This window comes from Carcharhinus amblyrhynchos, chromosome X (genome assembly GCF_965287045.1).
Source record: "Carcharhinus amblyrhynchos chromosome X, sCarAmb.v2.hapA, whole genome shotgun sequence".
NCBI lineage: Eukaryota > Metazoa > Chordata > Chondrichthyes > Carcharhiniformes > Carcharhinidae > Carcharhinus > Carcharhinus amblyrhynchos.
Window position 1 is genome coordinate 8,833,475 of NC_137359.1, and position 26,311 is coordinate 8,859,785.

Below are 26,311 nucleotides of genomic sequence, written 5' to 3' on the forward strand. Positions count from 1 at the left end.
AGATTTACAAGGATGTTGCCTGGATTGGGAGGCATGCCTTATGAAGATAGGCTGAGGGAGCTAGGTCTCTTCTCCCTGGAGAGACGAAGGTTGAGAGGCGACCTGATAGAGGTTTATAAAATGTTGAGAGGAATAGATAGGGTGGATTCTCGAAAGCCATTTCCCAGGGCTGAAATGGTTGCTACGAGAGGACACAGGTTTAAGGTGCTGGGGAGCAAGTACAGAGGAGATGTCAGGGGTAAGTTTTTCACTCAGAGGGTGGTGAGTGAGTGGAATCGGCTGCCGTCAGTGGTGGTAGAAGTGAACTCGCTGGGGTCTTTTAAAAAACTTCTGGATGAGTATATGGGATTTAATGGGATTGAGAGTTATAGATAGTTCTATGGCCTGGTAGGTATGGATATGATCAGTGCAACTTGTGGGCCAAAGGGCTTGTTTGTGCTGCAGTTTTCTATGTTCTATGCAAATTAAAAAAAAAGCTGAGACAAAAACTAGCAACTTCCCATTCTCTTCCCTCCCAGTCCTGCCTCGCAATCTTAACTGGTGATTAATTAATTCAACTCCACCACATCACAAAGAGTTTGACTGTAAAATAACAGCTAATCTTAGAAAACCCACAGAATTTTGACACGTTTTCTTTTGCAGCAGTTCCCGGGAATGTGACATGCAGTTTTAACTTTTAACGATCATCTGTTGTTGATAAAAGCTCTAAAGCTAATGATGCCTAACTAGGAGAGCTTTGGGAAGCTTCTGTTTGTTTTGTACATATTTGTTTGGAGCTATTGGCATTCCCAATACTGGGTAAGTGAACACTGAGACCATCAAATACTCCCAAATCAGACAGCATGGCTTCATATAGAGGCATTGGCAAGCCCCCTCTACTTCAGAGATGTCCAACCTTTTGGAGGGGCCACATTTCACATTTTTTCCTCATTTGGATTGGGGAAAGAAATTTCAAAAGGAAAGACCCAACATTCAATTTTCCTTCTCTCGCCTTTAGTCAATGGGGCTACCATCTTGGTTTTGAGAAATATGATGGATGCTATTTTTTGAGAGAGATATTGGGTACATATTAATGCTTGAAGTAAAGAATATTAAAGTCAGTAGAGGGGGAAGCTTTGAAGTCTCCAAGTAACAGAGTTCTGAGGACTCTGGTACACTTCTTGAATTGTAGAATTGTTTAATTCTTGAGTGTAGCTGGCAGAGGGAAATGCTCACATCCCAGATGTAATACTAACAGCTTCACTGGCTCACCAATTGACAGCTTCTAGCCAAAGGCACCTTCATGCTGCGCATGATGAAGTGAAGCTCCTCGATCGCTAGCTACATGGATTCCCACAATCAAATGGCCACTATTACTGGCACAGCTCATACAACCATTATGTATGGTACATCAAAGGGAACATCACAGAGTGCCTCAACTGCCTGAACATCGAGCAGAAGGGATGCAGGGATATGATCAGGAGGCTGGCTGCTCCACCAATTTCATGCTGCCAGAGTCAATTTGAACCAAATTTTTGTATCAAGAAAGTTGGTGGCCAGATAAAAGCCTCTAGCAGGCTGGACTCTGGCAAAGGACTGTATATGTAGGACAACCAGTCTTTGTCCCCCATCAAACACTCCCAGGACAGGTACAGCATGGGGTTAGATACAGAGTAAAGCTCCCTCTACACTGTCCCCCATCAAACACTCCCAGGACAGGTACAGCACGGGGTTAGATACAGAGTAAAGCTCCCTCTACACTGTCCCCATCAAACACTCCCAGGACAGGTACAGCACAGGGTTAGATACAGAGTAAAGCTCCCTCTACACTGTCCCCCCCATCAAACACTCCCAGGACAGGTACAGCATGGGGTTAGATACAGAGTAAAGCTCCCTCTGCGCTGTTCCCATCAAACACTCCCAGGACAGGTACAACACGGGGTTAGATACAGAGTAAAGCTCCCTCTACACTGTCCCCATCAAACACTCCCAGGACAGGTACAACACGGGGTTAGATACAGAGTAAAGCTCCCTCTACACTGTCCCCATCAAACACTCCCAGGACAGGTACAGCACGGGGTACAGAGATTAAGGACATGTTTAAAGCCCCAGATAGCAGAGAGCAGCATTAAACTTAGACTGCCTGTTTGGAACTGAATGTCAATGTGAAAAGTGGCTGAGATTAACAATGCTGATGACAACAGGAGAAGGTGAGTGCTGCTCTAACTGTGGGGAAACTTGACAGTGGTTAGCACTGCTGCTTCATAGCGTCACGGACTCACGTTTGATTCTTAGCCTGGGTCACTGTCTGTGTGGAGTTTGTACATTCTCCCCGTGTCTGCGTGTGTTTGCTCCGGGTGCTCTGGTTTCCTCCCACATTCTGAAAGATATGCATTGACCCGAACCAACGCCGGACTGTGGCAACTAGGGGAATTTCACAGTAACTTCACTGCAGTGAAAATTTAAGTCTTACTTGAGACTAATAAATAAACTTTATCTCTATCTTGCCTTTAAGTTACTGTGAAAATCCCCTAGTTGCCACACTCTGGCACCTTTTCGGGTACACTAAGGGGCAATTTATGACGGCCAATCCACCTAACCAGCACATCTTTCAGACTGTGGGAGGAAACTGGAGCACCCAGAGGAAACCCATGCAGACACGGAGAAAATGTGCAAACTCCACACAGACAGTGACCCAAGCTGGGATTCGAACCCGGATCCCTAGAGCTGTGAGGCAGCAGTGCTAACCACCGTGCCACCAGTTCTCTTCAGGTATATGCTCAACTACGTTTGGAATGTTGCTTTGAAATCTGATTGCACCGTCATGAAGTGCTTACCAGATCACACAAAACTCCGCTATTCAGAGGTACTGCAGCTGGAGAGATTTTTAATCCAGTTTCCTTTTCGCTACACTGAATGCTGGAACTTCCACAATTCTCCACATCTTAAAATAAATTCCACCTCAAATACTTTTTCTTCAGAAAAGAGCATGGTCTTGTACAGAAAAAGTAAACGCTGTGTTGCTGGCTAAAGTTGCAAATTCAAATTTCAAAATGCCCTGGCCAATAATTATATCTCAATCAACATCATCCGAAAACAAATAATTTGGTCATTAGCGGATAATTTCTTGAGAGTCTGCTGAATTTCCGACCATACAGCACTGACTGTACTGAGTTGGCTGTAAAGTGCTATATACATTTCCTGTCTGTCAAATCCATAGAATCCAACAGTGCTGATGGAGGCCATTTGGCCAATCAAGTCTGCACTGATTTTCCAACAGAACATCTTACCCAGGCCCACCCGTCCGCCATATACCTGCAACTCCGCACATTTTACCATGGCCAATCCCCCTAACCTGCACATCTTTTGGACTGTGCAAGGAAATCGGAGCACCTGGAGGAAACCCATGCAGACACATGGAGAATACGCAAACTCCACACAGACAGTGACCCAAGGGGATTCGAACCTGGGTCCCTGGCGCTGTGAGGCAGCAGTGCTAACCTCACTAAGAAAGTTCTGTTACCCTCTTGATCTTTTGCCAATCATCTTTTAAGTGGGAAGTAATTCTTTGTTGCTTTGTTTTCTTAGTATTGTTAAACTTGACCTTTGCACAATCAGCTGTGACATGCTGCATGGATCTCAAACTACAAGTTCTAGGTTGGACAATAGGGTCATTCCCAAGGCCAGGACCTCGTACTGAGGGATGCACTAAAGCTTGGGCCAGCCACTGTATGGGTGCAACGGGGAGAGCTTTCTGTCTAAGATCTTTCAGTCATGGTGAACTGAGGCAAGGGGAATTGTATAGAATTCCCTTGGGCCATATGACTGACAATAAATAAATGTGAATACAACTTGATCTATGTTGACAACTTAAATACTATTGCACCATTCATGTTGACCGTTTTGTAATAAATGCGATGTTTCTTTGATTGTATTGAAGCACCTCAGACTGAAATGTGATGGATGTAGAAAACCGGAATATTATTGCACAGTGTGTGGTGGCCATTTTGAAATGTCCTTTCAGATACTTTAGGAATAAAATATGTTTATGTAAAAAAAAAAGAATTGATGCAATCTGCTAAACAACAGCACAGTCCTATGGCAGCACAGTAGCTAGCACTGCTGCCTCAGAGCGCCAAGGACCTGGGTTTGATTCCCGGCTTGGGTCACCATCTGTGTGTAGTTTGCACATTCTCCCTGTATCTGCGTGGGTTTCCTCTGGGTGCTCCCTCCCACAGTCTGAAAGACGTGCTGGTTAGGTGGATTGGCCACCAGCGCAGATGGGCTGAATGGCCTCTGGCATTGTCAGGATTCTATGGTTATCTGTACTATCCCTCCTCTCAAAGATATCACATTCCAGTAGATAGATTTTTCTCTCTTCTCCAGCTTGCTGCCAAGTTTGTGTTAATGATTTAGGGCTGGTTCATCCAGTAAATGAATTTGAGATGGGAGTTCCTGTTCCAGTTATTACCCCATCCTTACAAAATAAATATTAAAGCAAAGGCCTGCAGATGCTGAGAATCTGAAACAAAACCCAGAAGGTGCTGCAAATACCCAGCAGGTCAGTCAGTACCTGTGGAGAGAGAAACAGCCCCGGAATTATTCATTTCAGCTCCTTTCGCTCCAAGATTGTTTCCAACATTTTCTGCTTTGATTGAAGCTCTCACTAAATTATCAGGCAGTCAGCTGTTCAAATCAGTCTTATTTCTTCCTCGTGTAAAGGTTGAGTGGGAGAAGACTGAACAGTGGAAAATTGCTGAGCTAATGACATGTCTTTAGCGGAGTAACAATGGCCACAGGACTGGTGAGTCTGTTCTTGCTAACTCTAAACAAAGTAAAATCTCTGCAGGTCTTAATCTCCCATAATGGCGTTAATGGCCAAAGCATTAGCAGTTCTAACACAACGGTTTCAACAAAGAGGGCAGCAGTTGGTTAACCCAACATCTATGTCTCCAAAAATGAAAGGAATCCTGACTTCGATTAAAGCTCAACATTCAAGCTGTGCGTCCAACATTGGGGAGATGTCACATGACCTCCCTCAAGCTGCACTGTGATATTGGATTTGAATTCCAGAAGTTCCTCCTGTCTGACATCCAAAGGAAGAGAACTCCAGGCGACAGCCTGCGCTGTCTATCATCAAGCCAGTGGCAGCAGAAAGAACTCTGACTCTCATCGAACCTGCCAATGGCCAGAACCTTGGAACACGTGCCTTCAGACTAACTCACTCTACGTGCCTTCTCCACCGTGGAAATCTCACTCTGAAAAAGATGGGGCCATTCTACAATCAGATGATTCCAGGTGACATCTGATTCTTGGCTCTGGGCACATGTAAAACCCACATTTGTATTTTATTGTGGTCGAGCTCTGAATCCTTCTCCTTTTATCTTATTCCCCATTTGTCGAGAGAGTGTAAAAGGGATGGACATGGCAAAACTGCTCTTCTGCGTGAGCATGTCTGTTTGTGTCTACGTGTGCACGTGCATGTGTCTGTCTGCGCGTCAATGTTTGTGCATGCATGAATGTCAATGTGTGCCTGTGTGGGCGCATCAGCACATTCACACATCTACGCACATACATGCCTGCGTGTGCACGTGTGTATACACATGCCTGTGTGTATACGTGTCTGCGTGTATACGTGAGGACCCCACGCACCCCGGACATTCTCTCTTCCATCTCCTTCCATCAGGAAAAAATACAAAAGTCTGAGGTCACGTACCGACCGACTCAAGAACAGCTTCTTCCCTGCTGCTGTCAGACTTTTGAATGGACCTACCTCGCATTAAGTTGATCTTTCTCTACACCCTAGCTGTGACTGAAACACTATATTCTGCACTCTCTCCTTTCCTTCTCTATGTACAGTATGCTTTGTCTGTACAATGCACAAGAAACAATACTTTTCACTGTATATCAATACATGTGACAATAATAATTCAAATCAAAAGTGTGTGTGTGTGTGTCTGCATGTGCGCACTTGTGCCAATGTAGGCACACATCTGTGTACGTGGCTACGTGTGCATGTGTCAACGTGTGCACGTATGTTGTGCACGCACGTGTATATGTGTCTGCTGTCTGTGTACATATCAGTGTGCGCGCATGGGTGTCTGCATACATGCACGTTTGCATGCATGCACAATGTGTGCCTGTTTGTGCACGTTTGTGTCAACATGTGTACATATCTGTGTACACGTCTGCATGTATATGTGTCTGCGTGTGTGTAACAAATAAACCAATCCTTTTTTCTTACATCTGACCTAGAGTTTCATTTGCAAGTTATTAACATACATAGAAACCAGAAGCAGGAGGCCGCCACTCAGATCTTTGAGCCTGCTCCACCATTCATTATGATCATTGAATTTAATGTCCTGATCCCACCTTCCCAAATCCCCTGATCCCTTTAGCCCCAAGAGCGATATCTAATTTCTTCTTGAAATCAGGCTATGTTTTGGCCTCAGCTACTTTCTGTGGGAGTGAATTCCACACGTTCACCACCCTCTGGGTGAAGACATTTCTCCTCACCTCAGTTCTAAAAAGTTTCTGAATCTACCCTGTCTAGATTTGGATATCCTCAAGGATATTGCTACTGTGTTGACGGACAGCAAAACTATTTGAATTTCAGACACGCTAATAGCGGTTGTGCCACCCATTTTTTTTGGTCATTCTCTCAACCCAGTGTGTTCATCAACTTCCCTCCCACTCCCTCCACATCCTTTTCCTTGGATTGGAATTTTTGTCCTGAGTGAAACCCACTACCAGGGATTGCATCTGCATACATCCTCCCATCTGTCCACATCCAGCTGCAGGGAGTGTTTGGAAATGTTTCTCTGCTCACTATGGAAACCAGCAGAATACAATTAAAGAGCCAGTTCAGTGCGTAGCAGGTGGGAACAGATTTCACACTTCCTTGCTGCACAGCACGAAAACCTTGTCGCAACAGCAGCTATTGCAAAAGAATTCAACACACTAGGCAGGAAAGAGCTCCCACAACCTGGCACACAACAGAGATCAGACAGTCTCATTAACATCGAAAAGGTGGTGCAAACCTCAAGCAGCTCCACACGTTTCAGCTGGTAATTATGACAAATGCATGTCAGATCAGCTTAGCCCCACCTGAACTGTAATTCATTTGGATAGCATTGCCGTCATCTGGGATTCACTTCACTAAAGACCTTTCTACACTTTCAGGCATTTAGTTCTTAAAAGCTCACCTCACGGTACACTGTAAAACCAAACTCGTGAGTTTGGCTTTTATTTTGAAGGAGAATTAAACGATCATGTAGAAAACTGGATGGTTTCTGCCAAATATTCTCTTTTTGATTTCCCTCCTTGATGTTCTCTCTGCGCTCACTAATTTAAAGACTCAGAGAATTCAGCCAAGAGGGCAACTTTCTTCTGTCTGCTCCTTCTCTCAATCTCAGGAAGAAGGGAAAAAAAGGAAGGACAGGCTCACATTGAGACAGCGCCTTTCAGAACCTCAGCACGTCCCCAAGTGCTTTACAGCCAATTAAGTATTTTGTAGTATAGTCACTGTTGCAAACTATGCACAGGCCTTATGGTCAAGAGGTAAATGGCCAGATATCATTAGTTTCACTGATGTTGGTTTGCAGAACAATATCGATCATGACACTGAAGAGAATTCCCATTCTTCTTTCAAATTGTTTGTGTAATCATTTCTATCCACCTGACAGCGCAGACAGCTTAACATTTCACCTGAGAGATGGTGCCTGCGACAGTGCAGCACTCCCTCAGTATTGCACCAAAGTGTTAGTCACTTACATTCAACAACCAAGCCAAGCTTTCTCATCCTGAACCCAACATCTTTTTTTTCCAGTTTCTACACGCCCCCATCTCCCCTCAAGTCCACTCTAAGCTCTTGTCCATGAGATCCACCTCTTGCGCTCTCTTGACTCTATTCCCCCTCAACCGCTAACCTCAGTTACAGCATTCTGCTGTTTGAAACCTGCCGTCAGCACACCAACATCCTCCTCACGTCCACCCCTCCCAACCTTGCATTCTACCACCCCCCTCTCCAAACTCTGTACCCCTCCATTGAGCACACGGTAATGAGCACAAGATAACGAAGGGGCTAGATAGGGAAGAGGTAGAGAGATTCTTTCCACTTAGAAAGGAAACCAGATATAGAGGGCACAGCCTCAAGATAAGGGGGGGTGCAGTTTAGAACAGAGTTGAGGAGGAACAACTTCTCCCAAAGGGTGGTGAATCTCTGGAATTCTCTGCCCATTGAAGTGGTGGAGGCTGCCTCGCTGAATATATTTAGGTCACGGGTAGATAGGTTTCTGATAGACAAGGGAATTAAGGGTTATGGGGAGAAAGCAGGGAAGTGGAACTGATCCACTTCAGATCAGCCATGATCTTATTGAATGGCGAGGCAGGCTCGAAGGGCTAGATGGCCTACTGCTGCTCCTATTTCTAATGTTCTTATGGTCACCTCCCAAGACAGCCCCACCTTTCTCGCAACTCCACGTTTAGATCCCTCCATTCAGGTTTCCACCCCTTCTAAAACCCTCATCAGAGTCATGAACATATTCCTTCCCCTCATCTCTTTGGCAGCCAAGGGCACAGTTCACCCCCTCCATGGCAATAAATCAGCAAAGCCAACGACCGCAACAAATCTCCATCAAAACCATCACCCAATATAAATCAACTGCTCAAAAAGCTGGATTGGCTTACAAAACTATTAAAAATATTTACAGAGCTAGTGTGGTTCTGATTTGCAACCTTATTTACTCTACTTGAGTGACCACTATAATTATTTATTCAAACAGTTACTTAGATGCCTTGCTATCTAATGGAAAATAAACTCACTGGCTATTTTAAACTTAAAGCAAAATCCAATCTGATGCGCTACTAATTACAGAGCCTGGTGTGGAGACACCAGAGTCAAAAATAATCAAGGTACCCTGTTCAATTCCTGGTACAATACTGACAAGAAAAAGAACTCCCTTGAAATTCTGAGGAGTTGGCAGTCAGCCAAAAGAATGCTCTAAGGTGGGAAATAAGATAATCTACAATAATGGAAGGGAAGATGCTAAAAATGTAACAGCTCCGTTCACTGAATTCAATGCAATCAACCTGACAGGGCTCCATGGATGCCTTTGAGGGGGCGCTCTTTGCAAACAGATATCAAATGCAAAGGTGTGAATCTCTCAGATATCGGAACACATATGGAACTTTGCATTGCTTCCAATTTTCTTTGCCTTTTGTTGGTGACAGCAGCAATGGTAGAGAACGATGCTGTCAGAACCAGATCTTGGGAGCAGAACTGTGATTATAAAGTACAGTTCATAAAAACATCACAGGGAAATGTTTCAAGAACAAAAACTGCTGGAGGAACTCAGCAGGTCTGACAGCAGCTGTGGAGAAAGAACAGAGTCAACGTTTCGAATCTGGATGACACTTCATTATCGGGAAATTGTCCACTCTCTAGAAACTGATTCTTATTACACAAGGCATGGCTTTCACACACCTTGTTTTCACAAAACCAAATCTCTTTGTCATAATCAATTCCTGTGGCCACACTCGATGCTAAAACTGGTCCCACTGTAATTCCAATCACTGAGCAGCTGGTGGTGCTCTCAGGCCTCCACCAGACATAAAGCTCGTTTTCCAACAGGATGCTGAACTTTGAAATAGATGATTTGGTATTTCCACTCATTCTGCTCCAGTACACTCATTTTGAAAGTTCTCTCATGGGGGCCATCCACACTGTTTGATTGGCCCCCGTCCACTCTTGTTACCCCACTTTCTTCTCAATATGTCTTCCTCACCATCAGGTTCTACCTCTGCATGTTCAAACATGACACATCTCGATGCGTTACATCATGTCCCCATCTCCCCTTTAACACAGCTCTCATCAAATACTTTCCCTTTCCCACTCTCTGTACTCTCTGCATTACATGGGAACATCCACTGACATGAAAAAAAAAACAGCGAAACGTGGGACAGTTAATGACATATGCAGTTTTAACTGGAGGATGATAATGTTCGGGAAGAACAGAATTGATCTGTATCAGCACAAAACAGGATACAGTGTTAATATAGCAATGCAAGGGTGCAAAGGCCAGCTTCTGCGCTGATTTTGACACAATCGGAGAAAATCATTTTGACAAATGCAGGGCCAGGCTCCCAGCAATGCTAACAATTCAGCTTCATACCTGCATGATAGGCTACTGATCCTCGACTCCAGCCTGGGTGCCGGTTTTTTGGGTAGTCCTAAAAAAAGGAAATGAAAAGGAGTCAAATACTTTGCTGAGGGCTTTTCACTGGAGAGTTGTCCAACTCTCCAAGCACCACTTCACAAACTCCAGGACTTGCAAGATCTATGACAAGAATGAATGGCTTCATTAGAGATTGAACATTTAAATTTTGTGTGTGACAAACCTGTTTCAGTTTGAAAGGAAATTTTGCAAAAATGTCAAAATGTTCTCATTCCTTCAAGTTATTCTTTTGTGTTAAGGCTACAAATGTCAGCGGTGAAAGTGGACCATTTTCCAATTCAAGCACTCCCAGGACAGGTACAGCACGGGGTTAGATACAGAGTAAACATCCCTCTACACTGTCCCCATCAAACACTCCCAGGACAGGTACAGCACGGGGTTAGATGCAGAGTAAAGCTCCCTCTACACTGTCCCCATCGAACATTCCCAGGACAGGTACAGCACGGGGTTAGATGCAGAGTAAAGCTCCCTCTACACTGTCCCCATCAAACAGTGCCGGTTCTCTGCTCAGATCTTAGAAGAATGCTGTCTATTGGATCAACATGAGAGTTTTCCTTTCTCTGAGCAACTGCTGAATGCGATGAGTGGCAGATTAAGGGTTTTTAATACTGAAATACTGATTGGACGATAATGAATACATTCGTCCCCTCATGGTCCTTTGTGAGTTCCAGCACCTTCATTGAAGTTTTCATTCGAGTCTCAAAAGTCTTGGTTTCAACAAAAATGCTTCTCTGATAATAGGCAGACAAAAATTCTGAGCAATTCCGTGCGTTCGGCTGCAGTTTGTAGAGTTCCGCAATTGTAATCTGTGCAAGAACAGAACAGAACAGAAAGTTGCAAGGGCTGGTGGGCAGCACACAGATTCCCTGCTTCTGTCCTCAAGATTTCAAGAAAACCAGAGATTGAATTCTCAAAGCTTTATTTCAGGCAAGTAATGACATTTCACTATATGAATTACTGCTTTTTTTCTCTTCTGAACAGCTTAGAGAGACAACACCCATGTTTAGAGCTGCTGTGGTTTCTTTATTAGAAACCAAAACAGTTTAACATCAGAATTCTTTTCAGACACTTCAGTTTATTTCAAAAAGAACTCATTTGGACCACTTTTGAGGTTACAGGAAAGAAACACAAAATTACCAGAGCACCTTCACAACCTCAGATTTTACTTTGCAGCCAATTGCTCCAGTGCAGCCACTGCAGTGTGGTCAGAACTGCAGCAGCCAATTTACACACAGCAAGGTCCAGGGCAGCAAATGAAATAAATGACCAGATAATCTGTTGTCATGAGGCTGAATGAAGGATAAATATTGATCAGCAGACTGGGAGATCTACTCTCACTTTCTTCTATCAGGAAAAAGGTACAAAGTCTGAGGTCACGTACCAACCGACTCAAGAACAGCTTCTTCCCTGCTGCTGTCAAGACTTTTGAATGGACCTACCTTGCATTAAGTTGATCTTTCTCTACACCCTAGCTATGACTGTAACACTACATTCTGCACTCTCTCCTTTCCTTCTATACAAAGAGTATGCTTTGTCTGTATTGCACACAACAAACAATACTTTTCACTGTATACATAAAGAACAAAGAACAACACAGCACAGGAAACAGGCCCTTCGGCCCAACAAGCCCACGCCGCCATTTTAACATTGTGAGTGTCCTCTTCTACCTATGACCTTGCCTACGCCTATTGGACTCCACAATAAAGTAATTATAACCAGATTGAGAGACGCCTAATTTAGGGACAATTTGTTAACACCAGTCAGCCTAAGAGCACATTTTTGGGGTGTGGGAGGAAACCGGAGCACCCGGAGAAAACCCATGCAAGCACGGGGAGAATGTGCAAACTCCCACAGACACTGGCCCAAATCCATGTATCTGCACAGCAAACAGTGATAGTCACTGAGCTGTCATGTTGCCCGTCAGATGGTTCAGCTTAAGCATACACTAATGACGTGAAGCACTAGGCAACTCTCGAAGCAACATCCAAGAGCAGCCCTTGCACGACCCACCGCGTGTATGCCCCTTGTTGGGCAACAAGGCGGACCGAATCACCTGTGGAATGTAAAAAAAACATAAGAATATAAGAAATAGGAGCAGGAGTAGGCCATCTAGCCCTTCGAGCCTGCCCCGCCATTCAATAAGATCATGGCTGATCTGTCATGACTCAGTTCCACTTTCCCACCCTCTCCCCATAACCCTTAATCCCCTCGCTTATCAAAAACCCATCAACCCGCGTCTTAAAAACAGACATCAATCAACATACACAACTTATACAGACACATTCACAGAATCCCCAGAAGCTCAAATGTAAGACAGGTGAGCCATAAAATATGTTGGACGGTCCATAGGAATCTATTGATTTCCAGGAACGTCCTGAGGCCCTTGATCCTTATTTAGAACAATCTTTTGTATCCCTCCATCTCTAGTCTGCTCACGTGCCTGTCTAAGTAAGCCTTAAACAACCCTAGCGTGCCTGCCTCCACCACCCTACTTGGCAGTGCATTCCAGGCCCCCACACCCTCTGTGTGAAAAACCTCCCTCTGACATCTGAATTATACCTCGCCCCCCTCACCCTAAGCCCGTGGCCCCTCATAATTATCGTATCCAACCTGGGAAAAAGCTTACCACTGTTCACTTTATCTATACCCTTCATAATCTTATACACTTCTATTAGATCTCCCCTCATCCTCCGCCTTTCTAAGGAGAACAGCCCCAATTTGCCCAATCTTTCCTCGTAGCTCAGTCCTTCCATACCAGGCAGCATCCTGGTAAACCTCCTCTGCACTCTCTCCAGGGTCTCCACGTCCTTCCGGTAGTAAGGCGACCAGAACTGGACGCAGTACTCCAAATGTGGTCTAACCAACGTTCTAAACAACTGCAACATTAGACGCCAGCTTTTATACTCTATACCCCTCCCTATAAAGGCAAGCATACCTTAAACCTTCTTCGCCACCTTCTCCACCTGTACTGCCACCTTCAAGGACTTGTGTACTTGCACCCCTAAGTCCCTCTGCATTTCTATACTCTTAATAGTCCTACTATTTATCGTATAACTCCCCCCTACATTATTTCCTCCGAAATGCATCACCTTGCATTTATCTGGATTAAAATCCATCTGCCATTTCTCTGCCCAATGTACCAGCCTATCTACATCCTGCTGTATTGCCTGACACTGCTCATCACTATCAGCAAGTCCAGCCATCTTCGTGTCATCTGCAAACTTGCTGATCACACCACTTACTCCCTCTTCCAAGTCATTTATGTATATTACAAATAGCAAAGGTCCCGGTACTGAGCCCTGCAGCACACCACTAGTCACAGACCTCCATAAGAACATAAGAAATAGGAGCAGGAGTAGGCCATCTAGCCCTTCGAGCCTGCCCCGCCATTCAATAAGATCATGGCTGATCTGAAGTGGCTCAGTTCCACTTTCCCGATTTCTCCCCATAACCCTTAATCCCCTTGCCTACCAAAAACCTAACTACCCGTGTCTTAAATATATTTAGCGAGGTAGCCTCCACCACTTCAACGGGCAGAGAATTCCAGAGATTCACCACCCTTTGAGTGAAGAAGTTCTTCCTCAACTCCATTCTAAACTGCACCCCCCTTATCTTGAGGCTGTGTCCTCTAGTCCTGCTGTCCTTTCTGAGCGGGAAGACCCTCTCCACCTCTACCCTATCCATCCCCTTCACAATCTTATACGTCTCAATGAGATCTCCTCCATTCTTCTAAATTCCAACGAGTACAAACCCAGTCTATTCAGCCTCTCTTCATAGTTCAACCCCCTCAACTCCGGTATCAGCCTAGTGAACCACCTCTGCACTCCCTCCAAGGCCAAAATATCCTTGCGCAAGTGCGGCGACCAAAACTGCACACAGTACTCCAGCTGCGGCCTCACCAGTGCCCTGTACAGTTGCAGCAAGACCTCCCTACTTCTATATTCAATCCCCCTCGCTATTAAGGCCAGCATCCCATTTGCCTTCCTGATCACCTGCTGCACCTGCAGGCTGGGTTTTTGCAACTCATGCACAAGGACCCCCAGGTCCCTCTGCACCGTAGCATGCTGCAGCTTTTCACCCTTTAAATAGTAGTCCCTCCTACTATTATTCCTGCCAAAGTGGATAACCTCACACTTGCCAAAATTGTATTCCATCTGCCAGGTCCTCGCCCACTTACTCAGCCTATCTAGATCCCTCTGCAGACTTTCTACACCCTCCGCACAATTTGCTTTTCCACTCATCTTTGTGTCATCAGCAAATTTCAACACCCTACACTCAGCTCCCTCCTCCAGATCATCTATATAAATGGTAAATAGCTGAGGCCCCAGCACCGATCCCTGGGGCACTCCACTAGTCACCAACCGCCAATCCGAATAGCACCCATTCACACCTACTCTCTGCCTCCTCTTTGACAGCCAATCCTCTGTCCACGCTAACACCTTACCCCCAACTCCATGCCCCCTAACCTTCTGTAACAACCTTTTGTGCGGCACCTTATCAAACGCCTTCTGAAAATCGAGAAACACCAGATCCACCGGTTCTCCTCCATCTACCGCACTAGACACATCCTCATAGAATTCCAATAAATTCGTCAGACACGACTTCCCCTTAACGAATCCATGCTGCGTCTGCTCTACCAAACAATTCTTCTCAAGATGCCTCGCTATTTCTTCTTTGATGACAGATTCAAGCATTTTTCCTACAATAGACGTTAAACTAACCGGCCTATAATTCCCTGCCTTTTGCCTGCTACCCTTTTTAAACAGCAGTGTAACATTAGCCGTTTTCCAATCTTCCGGCACTTCCCCGGAATCCAGCGAGGTTTGGAAAATAAACACTAAGGTATCCACTATCATCGCTGCCATTTCCTTCAGAACCCTGGGATGCATTCCATCCGGTCCTGGGGACTTGTCCACCATCAGTCCCACTAGTCTGTCGAGCACTACCTCTCTAGTGACTCTATCCAGCTAGAAAAAGACCCTTCCACTACTACCCTCTGTCTCCTGTTACCAAGCCAGTTCTCAATCCACCTAGACACCTGTCCTTGTATCTCATGAGCCTTAACCTTTTCCACAAACCTACCATGAGGGACTTTGTCAAATGCCTTACTGAAATCCATACAGACGACATCCACCACGTGACAATAATAAATCAAATTAAATGTTAAGTTGATCTTTCTCTACACCCAAGCTGTAACTGCAACACTATATTCTGCACCCTCTCCTTTCCTTCTCCCCATGTACTCTATGAACAGTATGCTTTCTCTGCAGTGTGCAAGAAACAATACTTCTCATTGTATCCCAATACATGTGACAATAATAGATCAACAGTGCCACAGGATCTTTTACAGTGCCTTCTGTTTACATCTCACCTGAGCATCAGATGAATTATGGATTGTGTGTAGAGAAAGTACGGCTGAAAACATTTATCATCTTGTGCTCATCAGGACAATTTGCAAGAACGCCAATGATGCAACGACGATCACCAAAACCACTGTCGATTGCCGTCAAAAACCAACAGGTTCACAAATGTCCTTACCCGGCCTGGCCTACTCCAGATTTGTTGACTCTTAGCTGTCCTCTGAAATGGCCTAGCAATCCACTCAGTTCAAGGGCAATTCGGGATGGGCAATAAATGTGGGTCATGATGTGGAGATGCCGGTGTTAGACTGGGGTAAACACAGCAAGAAGGCTCACAACACCAGGTTAAAATCCAACAGGTTTATTTGGTAGCAAAAGACTCTAACTTTCAGAGTGCTGCTCCTTCGTCAGGTAAGTGGGAGATCTGTTCACAAACAGGGCATATAAAGACACAAACTCAATTTACAAAATAATGATTGAAATGCGAGTCTTTACAGGTTATCAAGTCTTAAAGGTACAGACAATGTGAGTGGAGAGAGGGTTAAGCACAGGTTAAAGAAATGTGTATTGTCTCCTGCCAGGACAGTAATGTTGCAAGCCCAGGCAAGTCATGGGGTTAGATCGTGTGACATGAACCCAAGATCCCGGTTGAGGCCGTCCTCATGTGTGCGGAACTTGGCTATCAGTTTCTGCTCAGGACTCTGCGCTGTGATGTTCGTGAAGGCAGCCTTGGAGAACGCTCACCCGAAGATCAGAGGCCGAATGCCCGTGACCACTGAAGTGCTCCCCAACAGGAAGGGAACACAGTTGCCTGGTGATTGTCGAGCGGTGTTCGTTCATCCATTGTTGCAGCATCTGCATGGTCTCCCCAATATACTATGCCTCAGGACATCCGTTCCTGCAGCGTATCAGGTAGACAACGTTGGCCGAGTTGCAAGAGTATGTACCGTGTACCTGGTGGATGGTGTTCTCATGTGAGATGATGGCATCAGTTTCGATGATCTGGCACGACTTGCACAGGTTGCTGTGACAGGGTTGTGTGGTGTTGTGGTCACTGTTCTCCTGAAGACTGGGTAGTTTGCTGCGGACAATGGTCTGTTTGAGGGCAAGAAGTGGGGGTGTGGGGATGGCCCTGGCGAGATGTTTGTCTTCATCAATGACATGTTGAAGACTCCGGAGAAGATGTTGTAGCTTTTCTGCTCTGGGTAAGTACTGGACGACGAAGGGTACTCTGTCCACCGTGTCCCGTGTTTGCCTTCTGAGAAGGTCGGTGTGGTTTTTCACTGCGGCGCGTCAGAACTGTCGATCGATGAGCTGAGCATCATATCCTGTTCTCATGAGGGCATCTTTCAGTGTCTGGAGGTGTCTGTCGCGATCCTCCTCATCTGAGCAAATCCTGTGTATATGGAGAGCTTGTCAGTATGGGATGGCTTCTTTAACGTGTTCAGGGTGGAAGCTGGAGAAGTGGAGTATCGTGAGGTTATCCCTGGGCTTGCTGTACAGTGAATTGCTGAGGTGACCGTCCTTGATGGAGATGCGTGTCCAAGAATGCAACCGATTCCAGACAGTAGTTCATGGTGAGTCTGATGGTGGGATGGAACTTGTTGATGATGTCATATAGTTGTTTCACTGATTGTTCACCATGGATCCAAAAGGAAGAAAATGTCATCGATGTATCTAGTGTATAGCATCAGTTGAAGATCCTGTGTGGCGAAGAGGTCTTGTTCAAACCTGTGCATGAAGATGTTGGCATATTATAGAACATAGAACAGTACAGCACAGTACAGGCCCTTTGGCCCTTGATGCTGTGCCAAGCTATGCTCAAACCCAAGATCAAGCTTTCCCACTCCCTATCATTCTGCGGTGCTCCATGTGCCTATCCAAGAACCATTTGGAAATTCCTAAAGCGTCCAACTCCACTATCACAGCAGGCAGTCTATTCCACACCCCAACCACGCTGAGTAAAGAATCTACCTCAGACATTCCTCCTATATCTCCCACCACGAACCTTATACTTATGCCCCCTAGTAACAGCTACATCCACCCAAGGAAATAGTCTCTGCACGTCCACTCTATTTATCCCCCTCATCAAATTATAAACCTCTATTAAGTCGCCTCTCATCCTCCTCCGCTCTAAAGAGAAAAGCCCCAGCTCTCTCAACCTTTCCTCATAAGACCTACCCTACAAACTAGGCAGCATCCTGGTAAATCTCCTCTGCACTCTCTCCAATGCTTCCACATCCTTTAGTTGTGGATAGTCTGGAGGGATGTCAGAAGTTGCAGCGAGACATAGATAGGATGCAAGACTGGGCGGAGAAGTGGCAGATGGACTTCAATGCGGATAAATGTGTAGTGGTCCATTTTGGCAGGTCCAATGGGATGAAGGAGTACAATATCAAGGGTAGGACTCTTAGCAGTGTTGAGGAGCAGAAGGACCTTGGGTTCCAGGTCCAAAGGACTCTTAAATCAGCCTTGCAGGTGGAGGATGTGGTCAAGAAGGCGTATTGTGTACTAGCCTTCATTAATCGAGGGATTGAGTTTAGGAGTCAGGAGGTAATGCTGCAACTTTATAAGACCCTTGTTAGACCCCACTTGGAGTACTGTGCGCAGTTCTGGCCGCCTCACACTACAAGAAGAATGTGGAAGCTATTGAGAGGGTGCACAGGAGATTTACAAGGATGTTGCCTGGATTGGGTGGCATGCCTTATGAAGATGGGTTGAGGGAGCTAGGTCTTTTCTCCCTGGAGAGATGAAGGTTGAGAGGACACCTGATAGAGGTTTATAAGATGTTGAAAGGTATAGATAGGGTGGATTCTCAGAGGCTATTTCCCAGGGCTGAAATGGCCGCTTACATGAGGACACAGGTTTAAGGTACCGGGGAACAGGTACAGAGGGGATGTCAGGGGTAAGTTTTTCACTCAGAGGGTGGTGAGTGAGTGGAATCGGCTGCTGTCAGTGGTGGTAGAGGCAAACTCGTTGGGGTCTTTTAAGAGACTTCTGGATGAGTACATGGGCTTTAATGGGATTGAGAGTTATAGATAGGCCTGGTAGGTATGGATATGATCGGCGCAACTTGTGGGCTGAAGGGCCTGTTTGTGCTGCAGTGTTCTTATATTCTATCCTTCTTATGGTGAGGTGACCAGAACTGAACACAATATTCCAAATGCGGTCTCACCAAGGTCCTGTATAGTTGCAGCATAACCCCACAGCTCTTAAACTCAAACCCCCTGTTAATAAACGTGAACACACTATAAGCCTTCTTCACGGCTCTATCCACTTGAGTGACAACCTTCAGGAGATCTGTGGATATGAACCCCAAGATCTCTCTGTTCCTCCACATTCCTCAGAACCCTGCTGTTGACCCTGTAATCCGCATTCAAGTTTGTCCTACCAAAATGAATATTGAGGTGCGAATTTAGTTGTTCCGTGTGCCTGGATGAAGAACTGGTTGTTGAAGGTGAAGACATTGTGGTCCAGGATGAAGCGGATGAGTTGTAAAATTGCATCTGGAAACTGGCAGTTGTCGGCGTTGAGTAGTGAGGCAGTTTCAGCAATGCCATCGTCGTGGGGGATGCTGGTGCAGAGCGCCGAGACATCCATTGTGACGAGGAGTGCTCCTGGTCCAACTGCCTCATGCGTTTCTGTAGGAAGTCCGTAGTGTCGCGACAAAAGCTGGGGTTTTTATACAATGGGTTTCAGGATGCCCTTGACGTAGCCGGAGAGGTTCTCGCACGCGGTCCCATTGCCCGATACGATGGGACGGCCGGGTGTGTTTGCCCTGTGTATCTTTGAGAGGCAGTAGAGATCTCCAATGCGGGGAGTACATGGGATGAGAGCACGGAGGGTGCTCTGAAGGTCCGGATCAAAAGTCTTGATCAGAGTGTTTGGTCGGATGTGTGGGTAACTGCCTGTAGTGTTCCTCGTTGTTCAGTTGTCGGTACGTTTCTTTGCAGTAATCCGTTCTGTTCAGTATGACGATGGCCCCTGCTTTGCTGGTTTGATGACAATGTCACGGTTGGTCTTGAGAGCATGGATGGCATTGCGTTGTGCTTGGGTGATGTTCGGGGCTGTCTTGTGAGTGCGGTTGATGAATCTGGTGTTGACGCACCTCCTGATGGCTTGGGCATACATGTCAAATCGAGGGCAGCGGCCTTCCAGAGGAGTCCAATTGGACTCTTTCCACCATGCTGCCTCACACTTTCCTCTTCGGCTACTGCACTGCAGATCTCTCTGTCAGCTGTTCCAGTTCATCGGCTGTCTCATTGTGTTCACTGTTGGCCTCTTGGGGTTTGTGGAAGAACTCCCACAGCCTCATTCACCTGATGAATTCCTCTGTGTCTGCTGCGAGACTGATAGGGTCTATTTTGGTGGTGGGGCAGAAATTGAATGAAGTGTGTAGTTTGACAAGTTGACAATGGATTTCCCTGCAGTGGTACTGTTTTCTACTGTGGTACCGGGGGGTGCTGCTGGTGGTGATGCCAAGTTTCTCAAGTTTCCTGTTCTCGGTATGCATGTAGATGGTGTAGTTTCTTTGTCTCATCTGCTTGGCAGAGTTTCGCAGCTGGTCTCATCCTGAGCGCAAGTTGAGAATATGGACTCTATCTTGGTTTCCAGGATGAGGCGTTTGCTGTAGACCTGGTGTATGAGGTGGTCGAAGAGTGTGACAGAGGTGCAGCGGCAAAGTCTCTCAGCGTAGTCTGTGTTATAGGTTGACCTGAGTGGGTTCGTGACCTGTAGTCCTTTTGGTATCTTGTGTGCTTTTTTGCATCTTTGTAGAAACTTGAGGTCTGTGTCGATATGCGCAATCTTCTTGGAGATCCTTTCCAATTGGAGCCGGCAGTTTGCTGTGTCGACGGTAGCCATGATGTGGGGATGCTGGTGCCAAAACAACAGATGAATAAACACCATTCGACAATCACGAGGCAAAAGCATTCTCTTCCTGTTGGCGAACACTTCAGCGACCACGGGCATTCGGCCTCTGATCTTCAGGTAAGCGTTCTCCAAGGCGGCCTTCGCGACACATGACAGCACAGAGTCACTGAGCAGAGACTGATAGCCACGAGGACGGCCTCAACCGGGATCTTGGGTTCATGTCACACTATTTGTAACCCCCACGACTTGCCTGGGCTTGCAAAACCTCACTAACTCTCCTGTCTGGAGACAATACACATCTCTATAACCTGTGCTTCACCCTCTCTCCACTCACATTGTTTGTACCTTTAAGACCTGATTATCTGTAAAGACTCGCGTTCCAACCATTATTTTGTAATTTGAGTTTGTCTCTATATATGTCCTGTTTGTGAACAGAAATCCCACTTACCTGATGAACGAGCAGTGCTCCGAAAGCCAGTGGTTTGTGCTACCAAATAAACCTGTTGGACTTTAACCTGGTGCTGTGAGACTTCTTACAATAAATGCTGGCCCAGCCAGTGACACCCACAGTTCCTGAGTAAAACGGTGGAATGATTGGTAGAGGCATTGCCGTCGCCATGTCTACACAACGGATCGATGGTTGAACAATAGCCAGCTGTGAATAGCCTCCAAAAACATTTCAATTTGTAATCCGTTGTTACTTTAAGTCACTTCAAAGGAAGTGCTGCATTAGGTTTTAATGCCTTTCCAGAGGTATGTTCAAATGCTTGTCCATACAGAATCCAGGAAAAAAATTCACCTGACCCTCTGGACTCCATTTTGTCACAGTAAATTGCTCATATCTAACGAAAAATGTCCATCGTCTTCAATTTTTCAGTAGCACGCAATGTGAGTGTGACAGGGCCACAAACAGTTGGACTCCCATTGGAACTTCCCTCTCCTGCAAGGCTCTTTCATAGAATCATAAAATCCATACAATGCAGAAGGAGGCAATTTGCTCCATTGAGTCTGCACCAACAACAATCCCACCCAGGCCCTATTCATGTAACTCTGTTAATCCCCCAAGAAGGGGCAATGTAGCATAGCTAATCAACCTAACCCGCACAACTTTGGGGTGTGGGACGAAACCGGAGCACCCAGAGGAAACCTACGCAGACGTGGGAGAACGTGCAAACTCCGCACAGACCCAAGTCAGGAATTGAACCTGGGTCCGTGGCATTGTGAGGCAGCAGTGCTAACCACTGTGCTGCCTCACACTTTCATTCTTGTGTCAGACCTTAGGCTGGATTGCTCCAAAGTCCAGTGCTCTCAGTCCTATGCGATCCTAAAATTTACTCCAAGCATTACCGGATTCTGGGATACACTTTCCTAATCTCCTTCTGCACTCACCAACAACTTCTCAAGACTCAAACGCTTAAGATGATATTCTTGAAGTGGACATCCTGACAGATGGAAATAATGGGCACATGCAATTAGATATACGCTGCAGAGTTTGGGACACCTTTGTTGTAGAATGGAAGGTCAGTAAGGCTGGCATTAGATGAACTGATCTTAGCAATGTCAAACAGGCAGAAAAAGGTTTCAGTCACAGATTAATTTCAGTCAATCTTGCAGGGATAGAACATAAACAAATGGTGATGCATAGCATGCAGGGTGTAGACTGCAACTTCATGTCAAACAGGATGACAGCACCTGTAAGAGGCCAAGTATATAACCAGGGAGACTAAATGGAGTTGGGAGCAAAGTTTAATGCAAAGATGTCTTGGAAGTTCAAATCTTCTCAATTTTCAATGAGAGGATTTCACCATCTTCAAGACGTGTAACACGAAAGTGAGTATGCGTGGATCCTCCTTTACACAATTCCTGCACGAGGCCATACAAAGCCAACTCATGGTACTGTGCATTGAAAGCAACAGAAAAACGCTCAGGAATCAGTGGCTGTGACTCTTCTGTTGCATGAGGGGCATTAGGAGGATGTGCTGGCTGAAGGCATGATTTGGCAGGAGTTAAAGGCCTGAGTGGGGTTTGGGGGGTGGGGGGAGAGTTAGGGGTCTGAGTGGGGTTTTTGGGCAAGAGTTAGGGGTCTGAGTGAGGTTTTGGGGGAGAGTTAGGGGTCTGAGTGAGGTTTTGGGGGCGGTTTGTGGTCTGAGTGGGGATGCAGGGAGCGGAGTTAGGGGTCTGAGTGGGGATGCAAGGGGCAGAGTTAGGGGTCTGAGTGGGGATGCAAGGGGCAGAGTTAGGGGTCTGAGTGGGGATGCAAGGGGCAGAGTTAGGGGTCTGAGTGGGGATGCAAGGGGCAGAGTTAGGGGTCTGAGTGGGGATGCAAGGGGCAGAGTTAGGGGTCTGAGTGGGGATGCAAGGGGCAGAGTTAGGGGTCTGAGTGGGGATGCAAGGGGCAGAGTTAGGGGTCTGAGTGGGGATGCAAGGGGCAGAGTTAGGGGTCTGAGTGGGGATGCAAGGGGCAGAGTTAGGGGTCTGAGTGGGGACTTGGGGGTGGAGTTAGGGGTCTGAGTGGGGGTTTGGGAGGGAGTTAGGGGTCTGAGTGGGGGTGAAGCATAGAGTTAGGGGTCTGAGTGGGGGTTGGGGGGGGAGTTAGGGAGCTGGGTGGGGATGAAGGGGGAGTTAGGGGGTCTGGGTGGGGGTTTGGAAGAAGTTAGAACATAGAACATTACAGCGCAGAACAGGCCCTTCGGCCCTTGATGTTGCACCGACCAATTAAGAAAAAAGCAAATGACCCTCTAACCTAAACCAATCCCTTTCCATCCATAAACCTATCCACGGACCTCTTAAACGCCCCCAAACTAGGCGCATTTACAACTGCAGCAGGCAGGGCATTCCATTCCCTCACCACCCTCTGAGTAAAGAACCTACCTCTGACATCCGTCCTATAACTACCACCCCTTAATTTAAAGCTATGTCCCCTCATGCTAGCTCTCTCCATCCGAGGAAAAAGGCTATCACTGTCCACCCTATCTAAACCTCTAATCATCTTGTACGTTTCAATAAGGTCCCCTCTTAGCCGCCTTCTTTCTAACGAAAACAACCTCAAATCCCTCAGTCTCTCCTCATAGGACCTTCCCTCCATACCAGGCAACATCCTGGTAAACCTCCTCTGCACCCTCTCCAAAGCCTCCACATCCTTCCTATAATGTGGGGACCAGAACTGCACACAATATTCCAAGTGCGGCCGCACCAGAGTTTTGTACAGCTTCAACATGACGTTACGGCTCCTAAATTCAATCCCCCTACCAATAAACGCCAAGACACCGTATGCCTTCCTAACAACCTTATCAACTTGATTTCCAACTTTCAGGGATCTCTGCACATATACACCTAGATCCCTCTGTTCATCAACACTATTCAGATACCATTAGCCCTATCCTCTACACATCTGTTATTCCTGCCAAAGTGAATTACCTCACACTTTTCCGCATTAAACTCCATCTGCCACCTCTCGGCCCAGCTCTGCAACTTGTCCAAGTCTCTCTGTAAACTATGACACCCCCCTTCACTATCTACCACTCCTCCGACTTTGGTGTCATCAGCAAATTTACTAGGGGTCTGAGTGGGGATGAAGAGGGGAGTTAGGGGTCTGAAGCAGGGTGAAGGGAGGTAACTAGTGCTTGGACCTCATTAGCCTCTATGTGCTTCCTCACCCTGGATCTGTGAGTGACACTACTGAGCAGTAGCAGATGAATGAGTAAGAGGTGGAGCCATAGAGAATGTGATGAATGATGGGAGGTGCGGGAAGAGAAGTCACTGCTGCAGATGTGCTGTATCCATGGAGATTAATGACATGGTTATTATTTCAAATACTGCTGTGAAGTTGGGAATCAAACAAATCACAGAGCAGTCACTGTGAAGAAGCCCCGCTGGAAGAATTTGAACAGACTGTTTTTACATGTGGACATGAGACAGTGTGAGAGAGGCGGTGGCAAGTTGAATGATTAAAGTGGGGAAAAACAGAGATTAGACACAGATTGAGAGATTGAGAATGGGTGAGATGACTGTGGGTTTTTCTTGATGGGAGCTCTGGTTGATGATTTGATGTGAAATGGACAATGTCTGCCGAACGGAACTCAATCACAATGTCAGGCAGCTTGGGTACCAGCAGAGGAAGTTGAATGACTAAGAGTTAAATAGGGGTGGATGATGTTTAGCAGTAATAGATTGACCAGTTACAGAGCGATAGGGAAATCAACAGTTTTGGCCCATCACGCCTGCACTAAAAACAATTCCACCCAGGCCCTAATCCTGTAACCCCACATATTTACCCGGCTAATCCCCTTAACACCAAGGGGCGATTTAGCACAGCCAATCAACCTTACCCACACATCTTTGGACTGTGGGAGGAAACTGGAGCACCCGGAGGAAACCCACACAGACACGGGGAGAACGTGCAGACTCCACACAGACAGTGACCCAAGCCGAGAATCAAACCCAGGTCCCTGGTGCTGTGAGGCAGTAAGTGCTAACCCACTGTGATGATGGGGTAAAGCACAAAAGCAGTTGGGTACATAGTCTCAATGTTAAGGTGAATAAATCCACATGCTATTGGATGTAAAGTTTTGGGGGGGGGGGGGGGGGCGGGGGTGATGCAGGAGAAAAGCCTTGGCAAATTAATTGGGCAGAGCAGGGACCTCAACTTGTCCTTGCCTCCCAACTTGACCCTGGAGATTTTAGCCAGAGAGAAAAGAATGCTGAATCTCGACAAGGTTGAGCCCGGTCTGGCCACAAATGATTAAAATTAGGTATGCAAACCTGAGGGCACAAAGCGGGGAATAGCAGGTATGTCACTTGGTGGAAATGAGGTGAGGAAGGTCCTTTGAATGATCAGCGTGGATGGTGAGCTTATTCAAGAGGGACATCAGCTTAGAAGCAAAGGAGGAAGGTCGGAAGAATGAAGACATGCTGCTTCAGAAGGGGGAATAGGTGAATGAAGAGAAGAGCAGGAAAGAACAGGGGAGGGGCCGGAAAAGGTTTGGGTCTGATAAAGCAACCAAAGCCCATGCAGAAACGGGAACAAGTGGAATGCATCACAAGGAAGGGCGATTAGTAATCCAAGACAATCATGGAGGATTAGTCTTAAGAGGAATGGGGAGTACAGTGGAGAACTGACGTCTAGTTTGGCTGTGAGCACTACAGTTTTCTAAAAGAATGGCAAACAGAATGTTCATCAGATTTTTCAAAACACAAAGGCACTTTGGAGTGGTGGGGGGTGGGTGTTTCAATGCCAAGCTTTATAATAACTGAACATTCTGATCTCTGGATGTTGTCCACCTGGTCCAGTACCCTGGATAAGCTTCATCTTTTTACTGAGTGCTAAATACTGTTCATCTCTGTGATCTCCGTAACTCTGAGAAGCACACAGTACTTGATTGTTCCAGCTCTCTGGATTAAACACAGTCTCTCGTGTAATTACACAGATAAATTACATGTTTGAACTTGGTAAACACTGTAAAGGTTTCTTTTGGACAACAAACTTTGAAAGAACTAATTACAAAATGAGCTATCTGAAATTAGTGGAATAACGGGTAGGGCTACTAGCACAGAAAGAGCAAACACCCGACGGCACAAACTATTGACTACAACTCCTTCTGCTGCACCCCAACCCAGTGAGATAAAAACTTCCTTGTCATGGTGCTGCTCTTCCACTGGTAATCAGAGTATCATGAAAGCACTCAGAGAATTGGTCATGTCCCTCTCTCACTTCAGGCCACACGCTGGAGAACCAAGCATTACTAATCATTCATTTTTACCTTCAGTCTTCTCTTCTCTCAGCAGTACTAACTATCGTCCTTTGGGAGAAGTGATACCCAAATCTAAACCAAACATTGGAACAGAACAATCAGAGCCAAGTCCAAA

General features: G+C 46.2%; 1 protein-coding gene across 2 annotated transcripts in view; it reads right to left on the reverse strand.

Moving 5' to 3' along the window:
• The window catches only part of LOC145361980 (SPRY domain-containing protein 3-like), a 247,029-nt gene that overhangs the window by 36,879 nt on the left and 183,839 nt on the right, over nt 1-26,311 (reverse strand). For both annotated transcript variants that reach the window (XM_080217981.1, XM_080217980.1), the window contains exon 8: nt 10,152-10,209. In XM_080217981.1, coding sequence (XP_080074107.1) covers nt 10,152-10,209 — 58 coding nt within the window. The remainder of the gene's footprint in view (nt 1-10,151; nt 10,210-26,311) is intronic.